Source organism: Centroberyx affinis, unplaced genomic scaffold (genome assembly GCF_046629955.1).
Source record: "Centroberyx affinis isolate AG114_WGS23_722 - 3 ecotype Tasmania unplaced genomic scaffold, CSIRO-AGI_Caff_v1 ptg003025l_1, whole genome shotgun sequence".
Classification (NCBI taxonomy): domain Eukaryota; kingdom Metazoa; phylum Chordata; class Actinopteri; order Beryciformes; family Berycidae; genus Centroberyx; species Centroberyx affinis.
Genome location: NW_027281121.1, coordinates 46,922 through 68,690, shown reverse-complemented (window position 1 = coordinate 68,690; position 21,769 = coordinate 46,922). Strand labels below are relative to the sequence as shown.

The 21,769-nt window shown below is 41.3% G+C and overlaps 2 protein-coding genes across 2 annotated transcripts; both read right to left on the bottom strand.

The window, feature by feature from the left end:
• Window positions 1–2,798: 2,798 nt before the first annotated feature.
• Window positions 2,799–9,061, bottom strand: LOC139659155 (microfibril-associated glycoprotein 4-like). The gene is made up of 5 exons (XM_071537375.1): window positions 8,888–9,061; window positions 6,835–6,873; window positions 6,042–6,138; window positions 4,668–4,835; window positions 2,799–3,052 (listed from the first exon to the last, which is right to left on the bottom strand). Exons 1-5 carry the CDS (start codon window positions 9,059–9,061, stop codon window positions 2,799–2,801), a joined length of 732 nt encoding a protein of 243 aa, XP_071393476.1.
• Window positions 9,062–15,639: 6,578 nt separating this feature from the next.
• On the bottom strand, window positions 15,640–21,738 carry LOC139659154 (microfibril-associated glycoprotein 4-like). Its single transcript, XM_071537374.1, has 5 exons — window positions 21,565–21,738; window positions 19,617–19,655; window positions 18,813–18,909; window positions 17,522–17,689; window positions 15,640–15,893 (listed from the first exon to the last, which is right to left on the bottom strand). The coding sequence occupies exons 1-5, from the start codon at window positions 21,736–21,738 to the stop codon at window positions 15,640–15,642; spliced, it is 732 nt and encodes a 243-aa protein (XP_071393475.1).
• Window positions 21,739–21,769: the final 31 nt, after the last annotated feature.

The window sequence follows — 21,769 nt, the reverse complement described above, 5'->3', positions numbered from 1 at the left end:
GACATTTATTTAGAAAAATGGTCTTCTGTTATAATATATCTAGCAAAGTGAACATACTGTAATCATTTAATTGGATCATTTGGGGTGAATGTGAAAGTATATATAACATACAAAGAAGGATATCACTTCCCCTCTTCTCCTATCTTTTGTCTTTGTATTGTTAATTAGTTTTTTATGCAAATATTATTTGTGTCTATGTCATGCTGTGTGAGACTCATTGTCAAGGAACCTGTTTTAATAAATGTTCGGAAAAAAAAAAAAAAAGCCTGCAAAGACGTGTTCAACGTGAGGTCCGGGGACCACCAGGGGTCCTTGAGGGGGTTCCAGGGGGTCCCCAGCAAACTGAATTGTTAAACTTCAGCATTATTTAATTTACAAGAAGTGAACACAGTTAGAGAATGTAGAAGAATTACTGTTCTGATCAGTTTCTCTGTTATCTCTCTACCTGCAATATAGACAGTCATGGGGTTCTGGACAAAATCATATCTGACAATAAAAATATTCTCAGATTTGGCTTCAAGAGACAAAATCTGATCAAATGGGGGTCCGTGGCTCTAATGTGGACTGAATTAGGGTCCTTGATATGAAAAAGGTTGAGAATCACTGCTATAGTGCATTAATCATGTTTATAAGACTTTATTCTCACAGAATTAGAATTCATAATCACAATTCACAAGTGTTTCTTCTCTCATGCACTGCAGTCACTTTGCCGTTATAAAGCGTTATGAACCCTGAACTTACAATACAACATGTCAACAACCAATACATAATAAACCCTGTTATAAGGTATCATGTAAATTTATTCATAGTATTCCGATGATGTCACACGCACACGCACATGCTGCTTTACCAGACACACAGCTGACTGGCCGTCATTTGATCATAATCACCTGTTATGTTGCTGTGACAGAATGCTATGAATACACATTTATGTCAAGGTCTATAGTGCGTTATAAATGCATTATATAGCATGTAATGAAGGTGCTTATAGTTTTTATTTATTTATTTATGTATTTATTTAACCTTTGTTTATCCAGGAAGTCCCAAACGTTTTTTCAAGGGAGACCTGGCCAAGACCAGCAGCAGTAAGAGCAGATACAGGAACAAAAAGGAGAAATCTGCTACACAGTTGAGAAAGTTGTTCATTAAACAGTGACAGAAGCCTCCAGTTCTTTCATTTTGGATTTAAAAGCATTTAGCGAGATTAACTCGTTAAGTTTTAAAGAACAATACTTCACAACGGCCTCATTCCAATTAATGAACCTGTGTATTAACCTATGGCAAAGTATTGTAATACTGTGTTACTACTTAATGAAAATCTCCGCAGTACATAATATAATTCTATTCAAGTCAGTTTTACTTGAAACTTAATAGTTCCATAAGGTAAATTTGGTTTTCCAGTAAAAAAAAACAAACAATAAAAACACAATAAAAACACAGCTATCATGCACTTATTGATGTGCAGCATGGTCAGAATTAGTAAAAGTATTTTTCATTTTAGCATTTTGTATTTTGCTCTTCAGTTCCTCTTGGCTTTTACGTGCATTTATCTTTTTCTTGTGGCACTTTTTATTATTATGAAGTAGTTAAAATGACTTTAAATGTTTATTTGTTGTTTAGCAGGGAAGCCAACACTTCCAAGGTCTCAGCAGTGACCGTCGGTTCAGGCTCTAAATGTCCTAATAGTTTTGGCTGCGTTAGTTCACAGCTGTGTGATTCCCATTGATGTCCTTATGGAAAAAAACATCAACCGAAGTTCATCATTTATTATTTCTAAAACCTGTAGGATCCAGTCTGTGAAACTGTTCTTTTAGTCAACCAATGATTATCTTTTAAAACGCACCTTTTGGTTTGAATGTTCAGTCGTTTAATCAGAGTAGGAATCACTTTTATCAAATAAAATGTCAAGTTCCAAACATGTCATGTCAAATTTGATGGAGATCAACAATTAAAGACCCATAAAGTGGAGAACAGAGTGACAGACAGGCAGACAGACAGACAGACAGACAGACAGGCAGACAGAGAGGCAGACAGACAGACAGACAATCCCATAAAGATAAACGCAGCACGCACCTGGAGATAAAAACCAAGAGGTAATGTTATAGCCTACATTTTTTTTCAACCTGAGCCTTGTACAGAAGAGGTAGGGCCACATGTGAAAAATGTATTTGAGTTCTGAGATTAAAGTCAGAATTCTGAGAAACTTACTGTAATTAATTTCAGGCCCGTCCATCATGAGTTCATCCTCCATAACGACAGAATACATGAAGGAGCTCACAGAAAAACACAGGAGACGAGGAAACACACCAGATCAGATCAGTTTTCATGCTCAGCTTCTGATTTATTGTCACCACACAGCAGAGAACAATTCAAACTCTGAGCTTAATGGTTCCTGCTGCAGCTATCATGACTAATGAGCATTTTGAAACTAGGAATACTGAAACTGCACTTTGCTTCTTCATCAGTTCACTGATCTAATTTCATGTTGTCGACTTCAGTGGTTGAAGTCGTTTTGTATTTGTTCCTCTGGGTTTTCCAGCAAGTTTTCCATCTATCAAATCAAGCTACATTGGAACTATTTATTAATGCATGAAGTCAGACTTTGTTTAACCGGCAACAGACGCTGGCGCCTTTTTACTCAAAGTTGAAAATATTTTTAATTTATTGCATTTGGCCTTCTTATGCAACTACTTACATATTATTAGACCCTACATATCTGTTCCTGTTTATAGATTTAGGCTTGCTAGGTGTGAGATCGAGCAGCTACTGGTCTTCTGCTGTGTGTCCGTGCTGGAAAACTACTGCAGGGGACGGATCTTCATACTCATGGTCTTCATGGAGTAGTTATAGCCTTTCCATGTGGACCACACAATTCCGACAGCGTAGAGTGTGTCGTCATCCCCCCATCGATAAACCCCGGTGGGGTTTGCCAGCTGACAATCTTTGTACCAGAAACCTCCCAGGTAAGTTCTGGCACAATGCCTGGCTGAGGAGTCCTGGTCTCTGTCCATCGTGGAAAACTTCTGTCCATCAAAATAAGTCAGAGAGTCTCCTATAGAAACACAATGAGAACCAGGTCATACAATCACAATACTGCTACTATTACTACTAATACTACTACTGCAACTACTATTACTACTGCAACTACTATTACTACTACTACTACTACTACTACTACTGCTACTACTACTAGTACTACTACTTCTATTAATTCTACTATTACTACTACTACTAGTACTACTAGTAGTACTTTTTATTTTTAGGGTTTTTCTTGTACTTTGTAACCCTGTTTTGAAAAGTGCTCTATAAATAAAGTTATTATAATAATCATCTCAGCTGGAGGATCACGGCGGGGATCTCTCTCTGACTCGGCTCGCCCAAACCTTTCTTCCATTTTTTTCCTAGCAAGGTTTTCTTGGAAGTTTCTCCTTGTATGCTAACATTTATTAGCCTTATTCAAATTGTTTTCCTCCTCATTTTCTTCCTACCTCCACATTCTCCTCTCTATCTCTCTCTCTCTCTCTCTATCTCTCTCTCTCTCTATCTCTCTCTCTCTCTCTCACACACACACACACACACACACACGCACACCAGTTAGCCAACACCACCACATCCCTATTGATCTGTGTGTTGTGCTACACAAACCCTGTGCAGCTAACCTGACTTGCCAGATGGTTTGTCACACAGAACCATCTGGGAAGTCGTCCTTGGAAACTGTTTGGAATAGGGCAGGCACTTTCAAAAAATACTTGGCAGGTGATTGGATGAACCATCTGTCTATCACGGGCTAACTTCAACCAATCAGATCAACGAACCATATAAACAAACTCTTGCCGAAGCCGGTCGGGAGAAGAGCGAAAACATCTTTTCCATCCAGAAAAGCCTTCAGTGCCGTTCTTTGCTCTTCTTTCAATTAAGAAATCCTCTCGCTAGCCTCTTTAGGAGCCGCCATTGTTGTGAACGAATAGTCACTTCTCGCTGTCGCCACACCTAAGCCCCGCCCCCAGCTGCCCTCACAGGACGCCGATTGGTCCGCACCGCTGCGGTTCGGCCACAAACAGATAACATGAAGCCTGGCAAGATGGATTCTCGCGTGATCGTGATCTCGCGAATCCAGCTGTCTCGCAAGGTTACTGTGCAGCATGCATGGTAATAAATGACAATATGATAGAAATGTATAGATTTTAATTTTCTCTCTCTCTCGTTAGGCTCATTCTGTCACGAACACTGTCTCCTCATCTGTCCCTCAGTCTGCCATGTTTGGGGTTTTCCAGCAGATGGCGTCCCACTGTTCCCCACATGCCGTTCAGTGCCTCGCCAGCTGTCCCTTGTTGCTAGTCCAGTATTTAAGTTCTCAGCCGCCCACCTTTCTCTGCTTGTTTGTTAGTCTGGACCTATGTTCTGTATTCTTTGTCTGCTGAGACTACCAGTAAAACCTTTGTTGATTCTCAAGCCTGCCTCCTGCCTTGCTGTTCTGCATCTGGGTTCACCTGATCTGCACTTCTCTGACACATTCTCTGTAAAATCCTTTGAGACATGCTGTGATAAAGGGATATATAAATAAATAAACTTGAACTACTACTATTACTACTAATACTACTACTACTGCTAGTACCACTAATACTAATACTGCTGTTACTACTACTCTGCTCCTGCTACTCACTCACCCGCCCCTCCATTAGTGAAGCCAGATACATGCAGTCTGTATCCGAAGGACTCCGGGTCGATGGAGAAGGAAGAGTAACGGGCGAACACTTTGTTTCCGCTGAAGTCCTCCATGTCAACCAGCAGCTCGTAACTTTGCCTCAGAGTCAGGTGGAAGATGTTCTCAAGACCTGCACACACACACACACACACACACACACACACACACACACACACACACACACACACACACAGATAAACACACAGATATAGACCGAATGCAGCTGAGTCGAGTGCTAATGATGGTGTCAGTTGTGGACGACATGGTGACTTCACACACTGTTGCTACGATTATAAATTTCTGTCTTAACTAATCGTTGTTTTGAAATAACATCCTGATTTGCAAACCAAAACTCTGCTGTGTAAATCCAGAAATGGATTTTGAATCCTCGTTACCATTAAAGATCTTCTTAAACTGGAAGTGGATCCATTTGGAAACGAAGATCTTTAAGTTTTTAAACTAACGGTACACGCAGTTTGCGTTTTGCGTTTTTTGGGGACAAACATCGGAGCAAATTTAACTTTGTTTATGGAAGACATATTTTGTATTTCAGAATTTGCTTCATTTCATTCCTCCCAATTTAATCTGCACATATTCATCTGGAAAACATAATGTTGACATTGTGCTTCACTCTAGCCAGCGAGCTAGCTAAGTGGCTACAGCTGTTTGGATGTGATGGGATAGCTAGGCTAGGAAGCTAACATGACTTGTTTAGCCTACCAGAGCTAAAGTTAGCAGCTAAAGTATTTTAGCCTGCTCATTTGCATAATATTAAACTTGTTTAGCCTTTCACATCCCACCGAGGGCCTGGTTCACAACAACACCTATCCCATCATGCCGTGCGCACATGATTATTTGCTTGTCATAGACAATGAATGGAGGGGAACTGTTCATGTTGTGAAATCGCAAACCTGGTAAAAAAAATCTATTTTGGTCGAGATCTCAGCAGTGGAAAGGAGGAGAGGAAGAAATGAACAACCAGCACGACTCATGGAGCAGCAGTGAGGAGACGCCCCACTTGTAAGTCTCATATCAATCACTAGCTACAATTTTGCACAAATAAATTAGCCTCTTGTACAACGTGATGATGTCACATGATGCTCTCACCAAGTGAGACAGACTTTTGGCCATGAAGGCCAATTTGATCCCAGTGTTATTGCATCATTACTGTAGCTCAGCTAAATTCAGCTAAAATTGCTTTTATTTTGAAAATGACAAAATGAAAATAATTTTGAAAATATTGAGTTTGGGTTTACAAATCATGAATTTACCATCCGGAGAGTTTTATGTGAAAATGAAAATGGGCACAGTGCTGTCAGGTGGATCTCAGTCTCACCGAGCCAGTACTCTCCAGCATTGCGGCCAAAGCCCCACTTGTACTGGTCCCAGGGCCTGTAGAAGTTCACCGTGCCGTCCAACCTCCTCTGGATCACCTGGGGGGGGATTAGACTGATATATGGGTTTGTTGGTATACAAGGTCGATATCTTCCTTTTATTAAATGGGATCTGGTCCAGCTGATATGGATATGATGCAGTTTGATTGATTACATATATATTGTAGAATTGATCAATACTACACTGGTCTAACAAATAACTTATAGGTAATTTGTAATGTAGTTCTGTATGTACGTCTATAACAGTAGGTAATGATGTATTGATGAATGTTTTTTGATATCTTATGATTCTGTAATTTGTTCTTTTTTTCGTTTTAAATTGTTTTATGTCTGCAACCGTGCTGCTGCCTGTCTTGGCCAGGACACTCTTGAAAAATAAATTTTTAATCTCAGTGAGACTCCACTCCTGGTTAAATAAAGGTTAAATAAAAAAACAAATGTACAAATGTGTACTAACAACAGTATTCTGCACTTCTGAATCTGATATCAAAATGTAAGTGTGATTACTAATAATGTATAACTCAGTTACAAATATTTATAATGTTAGAAATAACTTATTATTCCATTCATAATTGTTTGTTAATGCCCATTGCCATTCATTAGTAAATGTTCCCTGTGTATTTCCACTGCTGTAGTTCTGACTGCTGAGGCATGATGGGTAATGTGGTTCTGTTGTCAGACTGCTACATGTTCTTCTGTCATGATGAGTAAAATGACAAGAACAGTGATGCTTACCGTCCACCGGCCTCCTTCTGAAGCCATGTCACAGTACACCTACACACACACACACACACACAAATAGATTAATAAATTAATGGGATTAATAAACAAAGACTTGATGATAAAATATATCCAAATCTGCATGTTATATACAATAGAAGAAGAGGAGTAACGCTGCCTTGGCTCATCAGAGTGAACAGGAGCAGTTCTCAGTGGCTGCGTCCACTGCAGCTAAATACAGCTGTCACTCCTCACTGGAGCTTCATCCTGTTAAGTTCACACAGTTCGGTTATTAAGGAGAGAACCGCATTCTACAACCAAACTCACTATCTTGAAAAAAATAAAATAAAATTCAGGTATTGATACTGAATTTGAGAGCGGATTCGGTTAGTCCAGTAGTGTGAACCAGAACCGGACCGGACAGCTGGTTGTTACGTGACGTCGGGCGTGACACTCGTTACGTTACGTAACTTTATCACCGTTAATTTGAAAGAGACGGAGGTTAAGTGCTGTGAGACATTCTCACATTTTCTATCCAGTCTGTTTCCTCAACACTGAGGTTGTTCCTCCTGTTCTGCAGTCAAATGTTGTGGTTAAAAGTATTAAGTCCATGTGGTGGAAAAAGAGAACATGGCGCCGCTGTCGGTGGAGGTTGTTATGGATAAACCGACGCCTCTGGTTACTGGTGTTACTGGTGTCAAGTAAACAGGCGACAGGCAACGGTAGCCGCCATATTGGTCTGAAGTAAACGTTACCATGGTTACAGACATTCTTTACAACCATCTTGAGATGGGAGCAGCGGAGTGACTCCTGTTACCCGTACAGACTCAGTCTGGTCATGTGACTCCGCTCTGCTCCAGTGTGACCAGACAGATGTGAATTCACTCTCATTCATCAGTTCGGTTGTCACTACCGAATTCTGGCAGTGTGAACAGAGCCAATGTGACATGGGGCGCTGATCCATGAGAAACTAGAAATAACCGCCTCACGGTTGTATGCCTCCGCCAATAAACTTTGTTTTATCATTGCAAGGACAGTCTTTATTTATTGAACATATATAATTAATGTGATTATTAGGTCAACTTAAAGGATTTTGGTGTCTGCAAAAGTAAGTGACAGCACTTCCACCGTTTTTGTAGAATGACCCAAGATGGTTTTCTCAGCTACAGTGGTAAGCAAAACATTATGATGTCACAGTAAAGTTGACCATTGAACTTTTGGATATAGAAAGTCATCACTTTATCATTTTATTTTTGTCATAATTAGCGTATGAATTCTTGAGTTATGGCCAAAAACGTCTTTTGTGAGGTCACAGTGACCTTGACCTTTGACCTTTGACCACCAAATTCTAATCAGTTCATCCTTGAGTCCAAGTGGACGTTTGTGCCAAATTTGAAGAAATTCCCACAAAGCGTTCCTGAGATATCGTGTTCAGGAGAATGGGACGGACAACCTGAAAACATAAAGCCTCGGGCCACAGCTGTCCCCGGTGCAGAGGCATAAAAACAGTGCAGGCTAAGAAAGCTCTAGAAGAATGTCAGATGAAATAAAGGCTTTTTCATTTCTGCAACAGAGACCTGAGTGCCTGTGACTTCTTGTAGAGCTTTTTTAGCCTGCATGTTATATACATTTGTAAAATACATTTGATAAAGTAAGTAGTATTCTTTACAACACACATCACTGCCACCCCAGACACTTCCTGTTCATACAGCATGTTTGGCCTTCTGTCGACCTGCTGATGCACATCCTGTATATACTACTATACTATTATTATTGCTGCCATACTACTACTACTATTACCACAAACTACTACTGTTACTACAACTAGTATTACTACTACTACTACTACTACTGTTGTTGCTGATACTACTAGGCCTACTTCTGCTACTCTATCACTACTACTCCTAACAGTGTCTCTTTAAGCCAAAGCCAAGTTGTTTTAATTCTGTTCTGTTATTCACTTTGTGAGAGTGAATCTCAGTGTTTTCTCATGGTGTCGATCTCATCTTGGAACCAGACTCTTTATCGTATGAGTCTCAACCTTCGTCCCGGAGTGGATGAAGCGTACCTCGACAGCAGACGTGACTCCGATGGGAAAGATGGTGTACACTCCGCTGGGTCGGCTGGTGTCCTGGTGATAGATGTCGCTGCAGTCCAGCGGGAGGACGACCTGGCAGCGGATCAGAACCGGAGCCAGGAGGAGGAGCACGACTGAAACCACCTGGGAGAGATGTGATGTCATGTTACATCATTTTGTCATTTTATGTTTATGAGCTGCAGTGTGTACTTATGTCATGTTAGGTTACATTATGTTAAATTGTTACATTACGGGACGTTATGTCATGTCATGTTATTCTACCTTATGTTTTGTTACTTATCTCGTTTGGAAACCACGGTCTTCATAAACTCATTAACCAATGAGTTACAGCGTCTACTAATGTTCTGTTGCACTGCGTTGTGTTGCGTTGGGTTATATGCCGCTCGAGTGCATTCCAAGTTGTTTATTTCAATTTGTTTGACTAATTTAAGTGTCTGGATTAGAATTTAACACAAAGGCAAGTCTATCATATGACAGACTAATCTGCTTCAACGACCAATCAGCTTCAAGGTTTGAACGTCAAGCATTTGAACTGTTTCTCGGTGCAGAGCCCAGAAGAAACAAGTGCTGGGAACTAAAGTTTAAGAACCTTGTGCTTCATCGCAGAATATCAACAAACCTCATTCAACCAGTAACATAACTACTAATAAATAGTCAACAGATAGAGACAGACGGACAGACAGACAGACAGACAAATAGACTGACAGATCTATTAAGTTACCAAGTTACCTGCATTGTGTGATTTCTGCTGAAGTGAAGTGATGAAAATGCTGATATCAGTCCGGAAGCTCTGATGTGTCTGAGCTGCTGCTGCTTCACATCTATTTATATTCCTGGTTTGTAGAAAAGGTTAATACAACACTGAACAGCTGCTACTTCACACCGATAAAGTTTGCCGAATGGGTGGAAATATCTGTGTGTGTGTGTGTGTGTGTGTGTGTGTGTGTGTGTAATAAATCAAGTGGCATGGACAGTGCATCATACAAATCTCTCAAGGCCACGCAGTCATGTACATTAACTTAAATTTTTAATATCTGCTTGGAAAATAAAAGAGTGCCTGATTCGTGGAAGTTAAATAAAGATGGTTCATTTATACAGGTTATGTGGTAAACAGCTCACAGATCCAATCCCTCTCCAAGTAGGCATTAAGACTGGCTGTCCATGGAGTGCAGTTAACTTTGTGCTAGCAATCAATCAATGGTTAAAGTGGCTATGTAAGTGCGCTCCCCTCAGTGTCATTTCCCCTAACCCTGTTCAGGGGTATAGTGGCTGTAGACAGTCCAAAAAGGCTGCGAGGAACTAAACATGGGAGAAACACTGAGACGCGCATAGTGAAAAGAATTCAGTTCCACTTCAAAGATATGCGTTTGACGATTTATTCTTCCACTTCAAAAAACACGTAAAAATACATCTGGTACCAGTTACCGAATCATAAATTGGCGTGAGTGCGGTCAACAGAAAATATCCACTCCCAGGCTCACCCCTTCTCTCTGTCAATGCCAAAAAAGGTGAACAGGTGAAGGCAATCAAATATCATCACTACCATTACCGCCCAAGCCCCGGTGAACACGCCCAACACCTAAAATGACAGTGCAGTGAACAATACAAGACCACAAAACATAGAAAATACAGGAGACTTACATATGTAACTTCTACATTCCGGCCCCTAATTATTCTAACACAATAATTACACAACTGCTCATTATGTAGACAAACAAGAAAACTTTAAAGATAAGATACAGTCCCTTCTGAGAGTGTGTCCTTTTCTTCTTTAGAAAGTTCTTCTTTTAAGAAAGTTCCCTAGCCCAGTAAAGAGTGATCTTTACCATCACTCAGTCAAGTCAGGAAAAAATGTAGTCAAGGTCCGTGTGACAGTGTCAAAGTCAGAGTCTATGAAGTTCAAAGGTCAGCTGCATGTTCTTATGGCTCCTCTGCTTCCTGTAGAAGGCAAACCTTGGTGATAGGCCTGTCCAGATAGCTGGTCTTGGTCTGGATTCGCACTTGACATACAAGTCCTCTTCTGTCTGGGATAGTTTGCACAATCCTTCCTGTAAGCCATGAGTTGCGAGGTGCTGAGTCATCAACTATGAGCACAATATCTCCGGGAATGAAGTTGCGCTTCACACTTGACCACTTCTGACGCTCCTGAAGTAGAGGTAAGTATTCTTTGATCCATTGTTTCCAAAACAAGTCGGACATGTACTGAACTTGTTTCCATCTGCGACAAACATATATGTCCTCCTTCTGAAACTGTCCTGGTGGCAAAAATGGCATGGTCTAAAGATGGTTAGGGGGTAGTGCTTCGAAGTCATTGGGATCAGTGGATGCTCTGGTAATGGGACGGCTGTTGATGATAGCTTCTGCTTCACAAAGAACTGTGTGAAGACACCTTCAGACTGGAATTCAGGACCTTCCTCACAGACCTAATCAAACTTTCCCATACTCCTCCATGATGTGATCCAGTAGGGGGATTGAAAATCCACTTAATTCCTTTCTGAAGGAGCGTGGCGTTGATTTGAGCAAGATTCCAACTTTCCATTGCCTCCCTCAATTCACGCTCAGCTCCTACAAAGTTGGTTCCATTATCTGAGCGCAATTCAACTTCAAAGGGTCCAAAACTTAACTTCAAAGGGTCCAAAATAATCAACTCCAACACGAGTGAATGGAGGTTCATCTGGAGAAACTCTGTCCTGAGGTAAATCTGCCATCTGCTGGTGCCCTGGAGCTGCATGCAGTTGCCGACAGACAATACACTTGGACAGGATTTTCCTTATAGCCACACTAGCACCAGGGATGCGATATCTTTGACGCAGGCTAGATAACATGTGGTTACGACCATGTCCCACCTCTTGGTGTATGTGCTGAGTGAAGGTCTTTCGCCAATATGGCAGGATGTTTACATTCTTCAGGCATAGCTGCTCTACTAAGTCATCCTCCAACTCTCAGAACACCATCTTCGAGTACTGGATTGAACTTGTAGATGTGGCTAATCCTTTTCACACTTTCTCCCTTTAGCAGGCTGTTGAATTCATATGGAAACCTCTTCCTTTGACAGAAGCAGATGATCTCCATCTCAGCTTTTCTGAGTTCCTCAATTGAAAGAGAGCCACTGACAGCCTGAGCCTTGATACTCTGCATCTCTTTTTTCATCTCTTTTTCCTGTTGGTCCTTATCCAAGCCAGACTGAGCAAGAGTCACACTCAATTGCTTCCTCTTCTGACTAAGACACAGTAGCAGGCTCTTAAACTCAAGGATCCAACCAACCATCTTCTTCAGATGGATCCAAGAGGAGAAGTGATTGATCAAGAGGGTTACTGCATCCATCTCCTCTTCAGCCTGCACAGCATTCACCATCAAACTCATCCTGACCTCAGGGTCATCTGAGGAGATTCTTCCAGAGCCATCAGGGTTTACAGGCCACTCCTCTTCAGGCCCAATGAGAAACTGAGGTCAGTTGTGTGTCATCTTTCAGAAGCGACTCCACTTTGACTCCCCTGGAGGCCAAATCAGCAGGATTGCTGGTGGTATTAACATATCTCCACTGAGACGGATTCGATACGCTGAGTATCTTTGAAACCCTGTTGGCCACGAAGGTTCGAAACCTTTTTTTCTGTGCATTACCAAAATGCCCTTGTAGCAAATCCTTAGCCTTGGCATATCCTCTATCATGGGCCATATGCTGACAGCTTGTAACAAGCTCCCTAGGCTGCCCCCTGGTGTACTGTTCAAGGAAGTATAAGCAGTCTTTAGGGTTGTCAGTCTTGTCTTCAATGCTGTGCTCAAAAGACCTTATGAATGTGTGATATTGCAAAGGGTCACCGTCGAAAACCTGAATGTCTCTTCTAGGCAAAAATGAAAGAGACTGTTGCTGAACTAACAAGGCTGTTATTTCATTTTGTTTTTCCAAGACTGTAATTATGTGACTCTGACCGCTGCTGCTTGGCACCAGTGCTGCAGGGTGATTGCTTTGGTGCTGAAACTGTGGAGGTGCATGAGTAGTTTGTATTGCACTTTGATGTCTCTTAGCCTCTGAGCGTCTTGACAATGTGGGTTGAGGTTGTAGATCCTGAGTTACATTTCCCACTTGTGCCCAAAAAATGTGGACCGGACTGGCCATTTATTGAGATGCTTGTATCAGGCACAAATGGGTCTGCATCAGCACTGTGTGAACTTTCCTTTGTCCTCTCTCACAATAAGAGTTCATGCCATTGGATTTCAGATGCGCTACTTGCAACACGAGACCCTCCAGAGCCTCTTAGCACGTTCACTTTAGCCATTGATGCGGCTATTTCCACTTCAAGTTCAAGTTGCTCTTTTTTTTCCTTAGCAGCTCCTCTTGTTCTAATGCATGCTTGTCCTTTAATAGCCTTTGTCGTGCAATGAGAGCGGCCATGTCAACCACAGCTTTAATGCGTGCTGATGATGTTGTTGAGACACTGGACCGAGTTCCAGCAGAGCTCCGCTTGCCAGACCCTCTGCTTCCGGTGTTTGACACACTGTCGCTTGGTTTAATCTCATCTTGTGTGACAGAGGTTTCAACATTTTGTCCAGAGTGTTTTGAAACATGAGACCCATTCTCATCATGGTGTACATCAGATATCTCAATGTGAATTGACCCCCATATGGGAACATCATTTGTAGCAACATGGACAACGGTATTGCTTATTTGTCTCCCAGTTTCAGAAAACCATTGCTTTACATCCTCGATAAATCCTTTGTTGCATTTGAGTACATTCGCAAACCATTGTTGTTGTTTTTCCTGTTCCTCTTTAGGAAGTAAAGGAATCACAGACTCATGTAACAGGAATCTCCGAGGCTTCCTGCCTTGGAGATAGACCGAGGCAGTGAATGTCTCCTGCCACTGTTTTCATCCTGTGTGTATGCAACAATGTGGCTGCCAATTAGGCACTTATGTAACTGACTGACTCAATATCTGACTGCATTAATAGTGTTCATGTTAAATCTTTCATGTGTGTTTGTATGCGTGCGCAAGTGTGTTCAATTCAGTTCATTTCAATTCAAATATTGATTCTTCAATCGTGAAGCGAAATTCGGATTGTGGAGAAGTCAGCAGCTCCACCCAGCAGAGAAACAAGTTGAAGAACAATACTTCACAACGGCCTCATTCAAATTAATGAACCTGTGTATTAACCTATGGCAAAGTATTGTAATACTGTATTACTACTTAATGAAAATCTCCGCAGTACATAATATAATTCTATTCAAGTCAGTTTTACTTGAAACTTAATAGTTCCATAAGGTAAATTTGGTTTTCTAGTAAAAAAAACAAACAATAAAAACACAATAAAAACACAGCTATCATGCACTTATTGTGCATGATAGCTGTGTCATATGTGCAGCATGGTCAGAATTAGTAGAAGTATTTTACATTTTAGCATTTTGTATTTTGTTCTTCAGTTCCTCTTGGCTTTTACGTGCATTTATCTTTTTCTTGTGGCACTTTTTATTATTATGAAGTAGTTAAAATGACTTTAAATGTTTATTTGCTGTTTAGCAGGGAAGCCAACACTTCCAAGGTCTCAGCAGTGACCGTCGGTTCAGGCTCTAAATGTCCTAATAGTTTTGGCTGCGTTAGTTCACAGCTGTGTGATTCCCATTGATGTCCTTATGGAAAAAAACATCAACTGAAGTTCATCATTTATTATTTCTAAAACCTGTAGGATCCAGTCTGTGAAACTGTTCTTTTAGTCAACCAATGATTAACGTTTCCTACGATCCTTTAAAACGCACCTTTTGGTTTGAATGTTCAGTCGTTTAATCAGAGTAGGAATCACTTTTATCAAATAAAATGTCAAGTTCCAAACATGTCATGTTATATTTGGTGGAGATCAACAATTAAAGACCCATAAAGTGGAGGACAGAGTGACAGACAGGCAGACAGACAGGCAGACAGACAGTCAGACAGACAGGCAGACAGACAGACAGGCAGACAGACAGACAGACAGACAATCCCATAAAGATAAACGCAGCACGCACCTGAAGATAAAAACCAAGAGGTAATGTTATAGCCTACATTTTTTTTCAACCTGAGCCTTGTACGGAAGAGGTAGGGCCACATGTGAAAAATGTATTTGAGTTCTGAGATTAAAGTCGGAATTCTGAGAAACTTACTGTAATTAATTTCAGGCCCGTCCATCATGAGTTCATCCTCCATAATGACAGAATACATGAAGGAGCTCACAGAAAAACACAGGAGAGGAGGAAACACACCAGATCAGATCAGTTTTCATGCTCAGCTTCTGATTTATTGTCACCACACAGCAGAGAACAATTCAAACTCTGAGCTTAATGGTTCCTGCTGCAGCTATCATGACTAATGAGCATTTTGAAACTAGGAATACTGAAACTGCACTTTGCTTCTCCATCAGTTCACTGATCTAATTTCATGTTGTCGACTTCAGTGGTTGAAGTCGTTTTGTATTTGTTCCTCTGGGTTTTCCAGCAAGTTTTCCATCTATCAAATCAAGCTACATTGGAACTATTTATTAATGCATGAAGTCAGACTTTGTTTAACCGGCAACAGACGCTGGCGCCTTTTTACTCAAAGTTGAAAATATTTTTAATTTATTGCATTTGGCCTTCTTATGCAACTACTTACATATTATTAGACCCTACATATCTGTTCCTGTTTATAGATTTAGGCTTGCTAGGTGTGAGATCGAGCAGCTACTGGTCTTCTGCTGTGTGTCAGTGCTGGAAAACTACTGCAGGGGACGGATCTTCATACTCATGGTCTTCATGGAGTAGTTATAGCCTTTCCATGAGGACCACACAATTCCGACAGCGTAGACTGTGTCGTCATCCCCCCATCGATAAACCCCGGTGGGGTTTGCCAGCTGACAATCTTTGTACCAGAAACCTCCCAGGTAAGTTCTGGCACAATGCCTGGCTGAGGAGTCCTGGTCTCTGTCCATCGTGGAAAACTTCTGTCCATCAAAATAACTCAGAGAGTCTCCTATAGAAACACAATGAGAACCAGGTCATACAATCACAATACTGCTACTATTACTACTAATACTACTACTGCAACTACTACTGCTACTAATACTACTACTGCAACTACTATTACTACTAATACTACTACTACTGCTACTACTACTAGTACTACTACTTCTATTAATTCTACTATTACTACTACTACTAGTACTACTAGTAGTACATTTTTTTTAAGGGTTTTTCTTGTACTTTGTAACCTTGTTTTGAAAAGTGCTCTATAAATAAAGTTATTATTATAATCATCTCAGCTGGAGGATCACGGCGGGGATTTCTCTCTGACTCGGCTCGCCCAAACCTTTCTTCCATTTTTTTCCTAGCAAGGTTTTCTTGGAAGTTTCTCCTTGTATGCTAACATTTATTAGCCTTATTCAAATTGTTTTCCTCCTCATTTTCTTCCTACCTCCACATTCTCCTCTCCTCTCTCTCTCTCACACACACACACACACACACACACACACACACACGCACACCAGTTAGCCAACACCACCACATCCCTATTGATCTGTGTGTTGTGCTACACAAACCCTGTGCAGATAACCTGACTTGCCAGATGGTTTGTTACACAGAACCATCTGGGAAGTCGTCCTTGGAAACTGTTTGGAAAAGGGCAGGCTCTATACTTGGCAGGTGATTGGATGAACCATCTGTCTATCACGGGCTAACTTCAACCAATCAGATCAACGAACCATATAAACAAACTCTTGCGGAAGCCGGTCGGGAGAAGAGCGAAAACATCTTTTCCATCCAGAAAAGCCTTCAGTGCCGTTCTTTGCTCTTCTTTCAATGAAGAAATACTCTCCAGTTCAGAAATAACTGATGTAGCAGCATCTCTGTAGTCTCTTTAGGAGCCGCCATTGTTGTGAAGGAACAGTCGCTTCTCGCTGTCGCCACACCTAAGCCCCGCCCCCAGCTGCCCTCACAGGACGCCGATTAGTCCGCACCGCTGCGGTTCGGCCACAAACAGATAACATGAAGCCTGGCAAGATGGATTCAGCTGCCTCGCAAGGTTACTGTGCAGCATGCATGGTAATAAATGACAATATGATAGAAATGTATAGATTTTAATTTTCTCTCCCTCGTTAGGCTCATTCTGTCAGGAACATTGTCTCCTGTGGTCACCCTGACTCCACACCTGGTCCTGCTTCAGTTTCCGTCTCATCTGTCCCTCAGTCTGCCATGTTTGGGGTTTTCCAGCAGATGGCGTCCCACTGTTCCCCACATGCCGTTCAGTGCCTCGCCAGCTGTCCCTTGTTGCTAGTCCAGTATTTAAGTTCTCAGCCGCCCACCTTTCTCTGCTTGTTTGGTAGTCTAGACCTATGTTCTGTATTCTTTGTCTGCTGAGACCACCAGTAAAACCTTTGTTGATTCTCAAGCCTGCCTCCTGCCTTGCTGTTCTGCATCTGGGTTCACCTGATCTGCACTTCTCTGACACATTCTCTGTAAAATCCTTTGAGACATGCTGTGATAAAGGGATATATAAATAAATAAACTTGAAGTACTACTATTACTACTAATACTACTACAACTGCTAGTACCACTAATACTAATACTGCTGTTACTACTGCTCTACTCCTGCTACTCACTCACCCGCCCCTCCATTAGTGAAGCCAGATACATGCAGTCTGTATCCGAAGGACTCCGGGTCGATGGAGAAGGAAGAGTAACGGGCGAACACTTTGTTTCCACTGAAGTCCTCCATGTCAACCAGCAGCTCGTAACTTTGCCTCAGAGTCAGGTGGAAGATGTTCTCAAGACCTGCACACACACACACACACACACACACACACACACACACACACACACACACACACACAAACACACACACACACAGATAAACACACAGATATAGACCGAATGCAGCTGAGTCGAGTGCTAATGATGGTGTCAGTTGTGGACGACATCGTGACTTCACACACTGTTGCTACGATTATAAATTTCTGTCTTAACTAATCGTTGTTTTGAAATAACATCCTGATTTGCAAACCAAAACTCTGCTGTGTAAATCCAGAAATGGATTTTGAATCCTCGTTACCGTTAAAGATCTTCTTAAACTGGAAGTGGATCCATTTGGAAATGAAGATCTTTAAGTTTTTAAACTAACGGTTCCTCATTCCTCCCAATTTAATCTGCACGTATTCATCTGGAAAACATAATGTTGAAATTGTGCTTCACTCTAGCCAGCGAGCTAGCTAAGTGACTACAGCTGTTTGGATGTGATGGGATAGCTAGGCTAGGAAGCTAACATGACTTGTTTAGCCTACCAGAGCTAAAGTTAGCAGCTAAAGTATTTTAGCCTGCTCATTTGCATAATATTAAACTTGTTGAGCCTTTCACATCCCACCGAGGGCCTGGTTCACAACAACACCTATCCCATCATGCCTTGTGCACATGATTATTTGCTTGTCATAGACAATGAATGGAGGGGAACTGTTCATGTTGTGAAATTGCAAACCTGGTAAAAAAAAATCTGTTTTGGTCGAGATCTCAGCAGTGGAAAGGAGGAGAGGAAGAAATGAACAACCAGCACGACTCATGGAGCAGCAGTGAGGAGACGCCCCACTTGTAAGTCGCATATCAATCACTAGCTACAATTTTGCACGAATAAATTAGCCTCTTGTACAACGTGATGATGTCACATGATGCTCTCACCAAGTGAGACAGACTTTTGGCCATGAAGGCCAATTTGATCCCAGTGTTATTGCATCATTACTGTAGCTCAGCTAAATTCAGCTGAAATTGCTTTTATTTTGAAAATGACAAAATGAAAATAATTTTGAAAATATTGAGTTTGGGTTTACAAATCATGAATTTACCATCCGGAGAGTTTTATGTGAAAATGAAAATGAGCACAGTGCTGTCAGGTGGATCTCAGTCTCACCGAGCCAGTACTCTCCAGCATTGCGGCCAAAGCCCCACTTGTACTGGTCCCAGGGCCTGTAGAAGTTCACCGTGCCGTCCATCCTCCTCTGGATCACCTGGGGGGGGATTAGACTGATATATGGGTTTGTTGGTATACAAGGTCGATATCTTCCTTTTATTAAATGGGATCTGGTCCAGCTGATATGGATATGATGCAGTTTGATTGATTACATATATATTGTAGAATTGATCAATACTACACTGGTCTAACAAATAACTTATAGGTAATTTGTAATGTAGTTCTGTATGTACGTCTATAACAGTAGGTAATGATGTATTGATGAATGTTTTTTGATATCTTATGATTCTGTAATTTGTTAGTTTTTTCGTTTTAAATTGTTATATGTTTGTTTTATGTCTGCAACCGTGCTGCTGCCTGTCTTGGCCAGGACACTCTTGAAAAATACATTTTTAATCTCAGTGAGACTCCACTCCTGGTTAAATAAAGGTTAAATAAAAAAACAAATGTACAAATGTGTACTAACAACAGTATTCTGCACTTCTGAATCTGATATCAAATTGTAACTGTGATTACTAATAATGTATAACTCAGTTACAAATATTTATAATGTTAGAAATAAATTATTATTCCATTCATAATTGTTTGTTAATGCCCATTGCCATTCATTAGTAAATGTTCCCTGTGTATTTCCACTGCTGTAGTTCTGACTGCTGAGGCATGATGGGTAATGTGGTTCTGTTGTCAGACTGCTACATGTTCTTCTGTCATGATGAGTAAAATGACAAGAACAGTGATGCTTACCGTCCACCGGCCTCCTTCTGAAGCCATGTCACAGTACACCTACACACACACACACACACACACACACACAAATAGATTGATAAATTAATGGGATTAATAAACAAAGACTTGATGATAAAATATATCCAAATCTGTGTCCACACTGCAGCTAAATACAGCTGTCACTCCTCACTGGAGCTTCATCCTGTTAAGTTCACACAATTCGGTTATTAAGGAGAGAACCGAAAAAATCAGCTACTGATTTGATACTGAATTTGAGAGCGGATTCGGTTAGTCCAGTAGTGTGAACCAGAACCGGACCGGACAGCTGGTTGTTACGTGACGTCGGGCGTGACACTCGTTACGTTACGTAACTTTATCACCGTTAATTTGAAAGAGACGGAGGTTAAGTGCTGTGAGACATTCTCACATTTTCTATCCAGTCTGTTTCCTCAACACTGAGGTTGTTCCTCCTGTTCTGCAGTCAAATGTTGTGGTTAAAAGTATCAAGTCCATGTGGTGGAAAAAGAGAACATGACGCCGCTGTCGGTGGAGGTTGTTATGGATAAACCGACGCCTCTGGTTACTGGTGTTACTGGTGTCAAGTAAACAGGCGACAGGCAACGGTAGCCGCCATATTGGTCTGAAGTAAACGTTACCATGGTTACAGACATTCTTTACAACCATCTTGAGATGGGAGCAGCGGAGTGACTCCTGTTACCCGTACAGACTCAGTCTGGTCATGTGACTCCGCTCTGCTCCAGTGTGACCAGACAGGTGTGAATTCACTCTCATTCATCAGTTCGGTTGTCACTACCGAATTCTGGCAGTGTGAACAGAGCCAATGTGACATGGGGCGCTGATCCATGAGAAACTAGAAATAACCGCCTCGTGGTTGTTTGCCTCCGCCAATAAACTTTGTTTTATCATTGCAAGGACAGTCTTTATTTATTGAACATATATAATTAATGTGATTATTAGGTCAACTTAAAGGATTTTGGTGTCTGCAAAAGTAAGTGACAGCACTTCCACCGTTTTTGTAGAATGACCCAAGATCGTTTTCTCAGCTACAGTGGTAAGCAAAACATTATGATGTAAAGTTGACCATTGAACTTTTGGATATAGAATGTCATCACTTTATCATTTTATTTTTGTCATAATTAGCGTATGAATTCTTGAGTTATGGCCAAAAACGTCTTTTGTGAGGTCACAGTGACCTTGACCTTTGACCTTTGACCACCAAATTCTAATCAGTTCATCCTTGAGTCCAAGTGGACGTTTGTGCCAAATTTGAAGAAATTCCCACAAGGCGTTCCTGAGATATCGTGTTCAGCAGAATGGGACGGACAACCTGAAAACATTAAGCCTCGGGCCACAGCTGTCCCCGGTGCAGAGGCATAAAAACAGTGCAGGCTAAGAAAGCTCTAGAAGAATGTCAGATGAAATAAAGGCTTTTTCATTTCTGCAACAGAGACCTGAGTGCCTGTGACTTCTTGTAGAGCTTTTTTAACCTGCATGTTATATACATTTGTAAAATATATTTGAGAAAGTAAGTAGTATTCTTTACAACACACATCACTGCCACCCCAGACACTTCCTGTTCATACAGCATGTTTGGCCTTCTGTCGACCTGCTGATGCACATCCTGTATATACTACTATACTATGATTATTGCTGCCATACTACTACTACTATTACCACAAACTACTACTGTTACTACAACTAGTATTACTACTACTACTGCTACTACTACTGTTGTTGCTGATACTACTAGGCCTACTTCTGCTACTCTATCACTACTACTCCTAACAGTGTCTCTTTAAGCCAAAGCCAAGTTGTTTTAATTCTGTTCTGTTATTCACTTTGTGAGAGTGAATCTCAGTGTTTTCACATGGTGGCGATCTCATCTTGGAACCAGACTCTTTATCGTATGAGTCTCAACCTTCGTCCCAGAGTGGATGAAGCGTACCTCGACAGCAGACGTGACTCCGATGGGAAAGATGGTGTACACTCCGCTGGGTCGGCTGGTGTCCTGGTGATAGATGTCGCTGCAGTCCAGCGGGAGGACGACCTGGCAGCGGATCAGAACCGGAGCCAGGAGGAGGAGCACGACTGAAACCACCTGGGAGAGATGTGATGTCATGTTACATCATTTTGTCATTTTATGTTTATGA

Coding starts and splice junctions, on each gene's coding strand:
- LOC139659155 (XM_071537375.1), bottom strand. CDS start 9,061: ATGACATCACATCTCTCCCAGGTGGTTTCAGTCGTGCTCCTCCTCCTG. Junction 6,874..8,887: donor GAGTCACGTCTGCTGTCGAG/GTACGCTTCATC, acceptor GTGTGTGTGTAG/GTGTACTGTGACATGGCTTC. Junction 3,053..4,667: donor CTTCACTAATGGAGGGGCGG/GTGAGTGAGTAG, acceptor GTGTTTCTATAG/GAGACTCTCTGACTTATTTT.
- LOC139659154 (XM_071537374.1), bottom strand. CDS start 21,738: ATGACATCACATCTCTCCCAGGTGGTTTCAGTCGTGCTCCTCCTCCTG. Junction 18,910..19,616: donor CAGAAGGAGGCCGGTGGACG/GTAAGCATCACT, acceptor ATCCCCCCCCAG/GTGATCCAGAGGAGGATGGA. Junction 17,690..18,812: donor TGCTGGAGAGTACTGGCTCG/GTGAGACTGAGA, acceptor GTGTGTGTGCAG/GTCTTGAGAACATCTTCCAC.